General features: G+C 35.3%; 1 protein-coding gene across 1 annotated transcript; it reads right to left on the reverse strand.

Moving 5' to 3' along the window:
• Positions 1 to 5,457: 5,457 nt before the first annotated feature.
• LOC124273230 lies at positions 5,458 to 7,314 on the reverse strand. Its single transcript, XM_046708445.1, has 2 exons — positions 6,841 to 7,314; positions 5,458 to 5,713 (listed from the first exon to the last, which is right to left on the reverse strand). The coding sequence occupies exons 1-2, from the start codon at positions 7,239 to 7,241 to the stop codon at positions 5,458 to 5,460; spliced, it is 657 nt and encodes a 218-aa protein (XP_046564401.1). The 5' UTR covers positions 7,242 to 7,314.
• Positions 7,315 to 8,079: the final 765 nt, after the last annotated feature.

An 8,079-nucleotide genomic window follows, 5' to 3' on the forward strand; every position in this document is an offset into this window, starting at 1 on the left:
CAAAGAAGTTTGACATGAGAGTATGCTGTCAAGAACTTGTGTTTGAATACCCCATGACACACACTGGCAATGGTAATGTAATCTGTCGGATCGATGCCAGGTTCTTTCTTTTGAGCGATTTGCTGAGTTTTAGGGTCCTTGACAAGATATGTCTTTGTTGTAACAGACAATAATAATTGTCGGAAAGTCATGAGAGCTTCCCTCAAGATTTGGACGTCTGACCGACAATACTCCTCCATTTCTTGAGTAAAGTGAAAGATTTGTCCTTTTGTTTGGCATACCAAGTTAGGAAATGACTTCTGTCTTGTGTAGACATGTTGTTGATCCCATAGAATGAAGCATCAGGATAAGGCCCTACATACTGTTGGTTGACAGAGGTGTTGAAATAATGAGGCAAATAACCACAAGGATTTTATAAAATCCATACACGTCACGGGCACACAGGATTTTGTGAGGACCCTTCCCTTGAATCAGGGATCGTTTGTGCATAAATTTATATGTGCTTTAAGAAATCATAATGATTCTGACTAGCTGCGTATTGTTATATGTTTTTATCGTTGTCATTGTAAGTAAGAGAAGAAGCCAGAAATGCCGATAATTACCGTTGTTGTTTTGTGTGATTTTGCATCAGTCATGACGTCACGCTGCACAGAAACTTTGACAATTTCGTTTATAAACATATCACATTACTGTATTGTATTTATTATCAATTTGCTATTTCTTGCTACAAGGCCCTTTCCATGCATATTTTTAAAGTATTGAGCATATGCATGGTACGAACAGACGAATGGAAGTTTGAAAATTTGAGAAAATGCTAAACAGTGTAAAGTCTGAATTTTTCTTTGGTTACATTTCAAACAAATGCTGTCATTCGAACACAGTTCACCCAGGATCTTTCCTTTCATTTCATCTCGACAGTTATTATTGATGACAAAGATCAGTTGTAATTTGATTCTAAAATGTATAAAGAGTACAGTAATGCATTTGTCGCAGCTGAGTTTGAAATATACATGATGCAATAGGAGTCTCACTACCGCCTTCGCGAAACGTCATTTTGTAGACACATTCCAATATGGCGTTCATGTTGGTGTATTTTCGAAAACATCCCAACCAATTCTAAGTTCATTAGCAATGTTTCAGAATTATCATTAGTGATTTCATGAAAAAATGGTACCAGAGATCATAAATATGCTATTTTTGAAATTTAACACTTAGAGTAATTATCCGACTTTTACATTTCAATACATGCACCAAATAAGGCTGTGAATAGCCATTTCGTAATAAGTAAAAAATGGCAACATTATTTTCTTATGAACCCTATTTGGAGAGGCCATGTTCCGTATACCTAGTTTTGTTTAAGATAACAGTTGATGGTATCACGAAACAGGCAATGTCCCGCAAAATTCGAAACTGTGAAGTGTATTTGAATGCCTGATATATTTGGAATTTTATTGCACTTCAAAGTGAGGGTTGAACCCGTACGGTTTTACCTTATAAGATCTTATAAGATTCTTATAAGAATCTTATAAGATTCTTATAAGAAGATGAATTCTTATAAGATTCTTATAAGAAATAATTAGGAATAAGAAACTTATAAGAAATTATAATGGTGTTTCTTATACGAATCTTATATATTTCTTAGTGACAAAAATTTCTTATAAGAACTTTTCATCTTTTTCTTATTTTGTATGAGAAACTTATAAGAAGTTAAAATGTTCATTTTTTTACAAAATTTATTCTCTGATATGAGTGATATCTACAATAAACATAACATACATGAAACATAACATCATTGATAAAATTTGTTCTTCCAAATCTACATATTTTCTACAATTTTCAAGGGTTTGGCAGTTACATTCAAAATACATACTTTACAAATTATTTCAATCACAAATAGAGTTTATTGCCATAAAAAAACAAAAAATGGAATTTATGGAGTATTGAAAATAAAAGACACAGTTTTTCCATTGTACAACTAAAAAAAAGAGAGGTTTACTATGCTGAAATTACAAAATATTTTGGAAGATATTTTAAACAAATTGTTAAAGGTCTCATGCAATGCAAAACACAACTTTGCAGATTCTGATACCTTTTGGTATGGACTTACAGTTACCAATCATCAAAAATGCAAATTCAACTTATAAAGTTGAAAAAAAATGTGATGAAAAATACCCCGCAAAATCGGAGTTCAAACGATTCACTAATTTCACCCCAGCGCTGGGGTAAAAAGTGGTTTCAATAGCTATGCTGCGCTGCGTGCAAAGTGATTAGATTTGCATGGCTTGAACCAGGATGCCTGGAACATTGGTTTATTCACTAGATGGTCACTCAGCAAGTAATGCTTTCAAGGATTATCACTCTAGTCAAAGTTAGAGAACAAAAGATGTTTCTTGTGATTACAAGCATCTTGGATCTGCAGTAATAAAAATACACTGGTTCCATACTTTTTCACATCATGCTTTTGGGGGGTTGGTTGGCAGATTTACAAACCATTAGTTTTCAAGAAAGTAAAGTATTAGAAATACTAGTATCATCGTTAAAAAATGCTCAGCTTCAAAACTGCAATGTTTCAATTCATGTACTAGTATATGGAAACATAGAAAACAACATGTTGATTGTGATAAGCAGCATCTGTCACAGACAAAACTCAATGTCTGCTAATGACAATATGCACTTATCAGGTTATACACCATAAATGTTCTGTCTCTGTCACATTATGTAATTACAAGGACAGGCAGATGTGATACTTGTACACGACATGTTATGATGTTTGCTGATTGCAAACAAACTGCATCCATTTGTCTCGGATGAACAGATCGGACGGAAACCGGTGCAAACTCAGATTATCAGTTTCAAGTCCTACTTTGTACTTGGACAAACGTTACAGTTTCCAGCAACGCAATAGTCACCATCTCAGTTTTTGTTGATTGAATCAAATGCAAATGCAGAAAAAATCAGCATGTATTTAAAGAACCCAACATTTCTATATACACACACCTGCACGTATCGGCAAATGAACCAGCTAATGAAAATCTCTGTTACACCTGGGGGCGAGCCCATCTGTATCCCAGTTGCTTCGTTTCGATGGTACTCTATTGGTAGTAAACCCAACTACCAAATATTGTTGCACTTTTGATTTGCGATTATATGCTTATAATTTTGTTTATTCAGAAATGTATAATAAGTCATGAATAAATGATAATTGTGATTTAATTATATTTGCTTTTTTGGCTGCATGTAACCTTTAAAAATATTCTAAAAACAGGAAAAATACATTTACATCTCAAAGTACAACAAAATGATTCTAACTGATCGTAACAACAACCTCAATCTTTTTCCAAAACATTTGGTACATTACAGAGAAAAACAGCATCAGAATCGTGAACTTTGATAAAGACACACTTCCGTTTCAAAGCATTCAGATCCACAGCAGTTATTTTCTTGTCATTAGTGGACCTCACTTCCCTAATGTATTTGACTTCCATGAAGTTATCACTCACTTCCAAGCACCTAATCATGGCAAAGTTTCTTGTCACACAGACACAACTGCTGAATTCCTGACACTGACACACGGGAGAAACTTGCAGGAAAGTTTCTATTATGCCATACATATGTGATGAATCACTTGCATATAGCACAGTACAACTATTTCTTAAAAGTACACGCTTGTATGCCTCTGAGAAGTAAACATCTCCATCGACTTTGACCCTTTTAAAAGTCACTAGCTTTTCAAAAGGACCAGAAACTCTTTCCTTCACAGCATGATCATACTCTGGTGACAACTGGTTTAGGAATTTTGTTGCTCCAATGAGATAAACCCCAGCATCCAACATAGTACCTTTGTATTTTGATTTGTTTTTCAACCTACAGTAGAGATCATATGCCACACTGTTCTTTTCTATGGCAGGAATCAACTCAGGCATTTTCTGCATGACTGCAACAGCATGAGCTATCTGTTTATCAATATGCTGAGTTCCATTAAATAGCTTCAATAAAAAACCATTTGCATCTTCAAAGGGAAAGCATGAAAAGCACCACAGAGGACCTAAATTCAGAACATTATCAGGCAAGTGCAGAAGCTGGTGTACATTAAGAGTCATTACTGATTCCCCATACATCACTGGAAACATTGCAACAAATCTAGCTAACAGTATCTCGCTGTGGCGGATATCTGAAGGTTTGATGGAATCCTGCAATAGTAAGAAAATACTTTCTGATAAAAACCAAAAATGTCTGTAGTACTCTGGCATAAGAATATCATGCATGACTGTTGGAGCATAATATAACATCCAGTATTTCCATTCGGATGCCTTCCAGTAATCAGAGTCCATCAAAGATCTTGGCAATCTTGACATGTAGTTGGGAGGTTTTATTTGGAGCAGTCGTCGGTTAACTTTATCAATCAAACCAGCAACACTAAATACTTGAGCATTATGCTTACTTGCAAACCACAGTGAATGCATAAGTTTAGAGACGCCAAGAAGTACACCGTGCATATAATCAATGCCAGTTCCATGTACAAAACTGAAAAATGTGAGGTAAGAAAACCATGAGGGCCCTTTGATGCCATTTACTGGCACCTTCAATCGGACAGCATCAAGAGCATCCCTAGTCACTGAGTTGTCTGATCTAGCTGGTCCATCCAAACATTCCATGTTTGGAGGGAAGACTCTTGTATGGCCTTTTCCTACTTTCACAACCTTTCCTGTTTGAAGACACTTCACACATGACGACTGTCCATTGTACTGATTCATGGCACAAACACATGCTCTAGCAGGAAGATCACAGGTACTTGCTATCAATATAGCTTTACACTCCACTGCTCCATCTGGTGTGCTAGCCACAAATCCTTTTTCCAAATCTTTTAATGTTTTCATAAAAGGTGTTAGAAATCCTGTCATAGATGGTTTTTTAGCTCCATACCAAATCCCAGCTAAAACCATATTTTCCGGCATTCTCCTCTCTGCATAAGGTAGTCCATTTATCATTAGGTAAATTGGCCATAAGCTGGTTTTGGAACTTCTAAACGGTTTAGCACCATCTGTATTAAAAGTCAATGTCAAATCATACACTGACTTCAGGATCCCGTCGGCAACTAATTTCTTGTATTGTAAACCATCACAGATATCTTCAACTGCCTCTTCATTCCTCTTGCTACTTCTTGATTTATGTAATAAACTGGTGATGAACCTGGCGCTTGAACATTGATTGTAGTTGAGATTCTATCGGAATTTCAATGAAGCCAGACACACTTCCTTCTTCATTTAGTTTCTTCAACATAGTGGATTCTGGCAGGTGTCCATTTCTTTGGATGTTTCAATACCAAGCAAACAAAATGAACAGTACTTGTGGTAAATCAGTGGATGGTCAACATTGTGAAAATATTTCTTAAAAGCATATAGCGTAGTTGGCAGACAGTGTCCTGCTGTACAGTGCAAAGCAAGCAGATGCAACAACTCAGTTATCCCATCCGATGTAAGAGAATGCCGCGGTTGCAAAGGCCAGAATCAGTAGTATGCTGACAGATAAGGTTATCTGTGAACCCTTGTAAATATAGCTATTGAAATCAGACTCTATATTAAAATCCTCATCTTCACTGTTTTGGCAATCCTCTTCTGACAGTTCATCATCAACGAAACCAAATTCATCGCTTGAACATGTTGAATGAAAGTCATCCTCCAGAATAATGATTTCTTGCATGTCATCATCATCACTGAAAAAACAAAGATCAGGATATAAAAGAGACTTTCAATTGAAACTATGATATTTGTAATAGCTGTAATATATTGAGGATTTTTGTGTCTTCAGTGTATATCTCTTTTTCTCATCAATTGATGGCATAGGGACGACATGTTTATCAGTGGCGCAGGCTTTAGCCCATCACAAAAGGAGAGGTAAGATAGTTCACTCAAAAAACCCAAAGTATTCTTCTTATAAAATGTTTCAGTGTTGGAAATTGTGGTGTTTTCAAATCGGTCCACTTCATCAATTTCTTGCAACATCATTATTGTTGCTGCATCACCTAGCAATGACCGACGAGGATAGTGATGTCATACCATTGTAAAGATGACATCATAATTCTTTTGATATTTTTAACAGTGAACAGAGTGAATATTAAATCTGTTATTGCATAAATAGGAAACTGAAGTGCCCCAATAAATCCCATTTTTTAGTGAGCAAGTATACCCAGAGGTACAGATAAGCCGCGATTCGTAAATTAAGCAAACATTAATGTGAAAACCCAATTCCTATTAAGTCTATTGCATACAAGCACGCTTGAAGTTTTATAAATACTCAATAAATGTGATCTTACATGCGTACACACAAAATGTTCAATCGTGAGCTTTGCGCATCGGTGGATAGATAAAATAACTGAAGTATACGGAGAGGTTCTATTGTAGGACATGAACTTGACAACTTGCAGTCTTTCTTATCGTTTCTCATATTACACATCAAAGGTTAATCACAAACACTAACATTTAAACTATATTATATTTTAAAAATTAATGGAAAATGGCAAAATACCCAAATGAGTTTGAGTGAGGTGAGTACACTACAAGTTATTTGGTTACTCAAAGGAAAATTAGGATACCCAACTGAGATGAACACAAGGGAGTACATAACTCAATGACCCAAAAGTTATCTGTAGCTCTGTATGCCTTTAAGAAATACCAACTTATCTAGACTGAATAAGGACTGAAATAAAAGATCTAATTAAGAAATTATTTTTTTTCAAAATAAGTTGACTACTTCAACTTAGTACTTCCCTTTTTTCTCAATATCAGATTTCTCGAATTTCTTTGGACAAGTTGAAGATTGAAATAAAGTTTGAATTCAGACCTGCTGTACTTCATTTCCTGAAAATCCTGAATCTTGCTTGCAATTTCATCTAGCACATGTGACTGTTGTCCTGATGTTGAATCATGCTGCAACGGAGTTGCTCCTCCAATACCACCTTCACCTTCACTTGTTGCATGGTAGCTAGGCCGATTCATATCATCATCTGCAGACTGATACTGAGATGACTCTCCCTCATCTTCAAATAACACTGATTCAGTCCCTGTTTGCTGGCTCTTTGTGTTATCAACAACATCAGAAGAGCTAGGCAAATGAGAAATAACCTTGTTGTAACTTTCCATGAATGCTCTTTTAGAACTTGGTGGGACACCCTCTTTTCCAGTGTGCTCCTTGATATATCTTTTGTAAGATGTACTGACTCTTTTTCTTGGTAGGTCTGCCATCTCAAGTGATGTTTCTGAAACTATCAATATAATTCAACCTTTGAGAATAATCTGCAGCATACATTAAATGATATGTTAGAAGAATAAACTGTAAATCAACAATATTCTTTTCAATTTGATTTTGATGGTTTTTTCCATAATTATTTTTATCACTATCAGACATTACCTGAAGGAGTGATGCAAGAAATTACTGCTTTGTGCCAATATGCATGCTAGATTTTATCTAAGTGTTGAGAAAACAAACTGATTTAATCAATTCTGAAAGTTGTTAGTGAAATGATTTTGGATTTTCGTTATGTTTCATGTTTGTTGTCACCAGGTATTGAACCCTAATCAGTAATTAATCATTTATGACAAACAAAATTGCGTGTGAACTCGCGTGTGTAAATGACATCACGAATTTAGGGTACTATCTAACTGTGGGTACTAATATATTACTATGAGAACGAACTTTACGAAAGTTGTAATATTCAAAGTGAAAATCAAATCAGAATGTAGAAATTAAGTACTGTGATCTTGTTTCCATACCATTACTAAATCGTAAAGTAAACATGTACGATAATAAACCGTTAATGGACGATTTAGATCTATCTGACTGGTCTTTTTTTCATTTAAAAATTGCATGTCCGTCGTGATGTTTTCGCTAAAATGACATCAATATATATATTATAATGAATAAACGTTTAAAACGGATTATTGCTGCAATAAAATAAGTTATTTCCACAGCCTCTTACCTTTTAAGGGCTATTTTTCTCTTGAAATCCCAAGTTGACCATTTACCAACTTGAATCGGTCCCTTTCAGCTCCATTGGTGTGCTTCCGCTTTCACACGCATGCT

This window comes from Haliotis rubra, unplaced genomic scaffold, assembly GCF_003918875.1.
Source record: "Haliotis rubra isolate DU_JTF1 unplaced genomic scaffold, ASM391887v1 Scf1780, whole genome shotgun sequence".
NCBI classification, from domain to species: Eukaryota; Metazoa; Mollusca; class Gastropoda; order Lepetellida; family Haliotidae; genus Haliotis; species Haliotis rubra.

What these genes read in the sequence shown, in the direction of transcription:
- LOC124273230 (XM_046708445.1), bottom strand. Translation starts at nt 7,241, where the DNA reads ATGGCAGACCTACCAAGAAAAAGAGTCAGTACATCTTACAAAAGATAT. An exon ending in CAGGAAATGAAGTACAGCAG is followed by an intron (nt 5,714 to 6,840) that starts GTCTGAATTCAA and finishes TTGTTTTTTCAG; the next exon opens with TGATGATGATGACATGCAAG.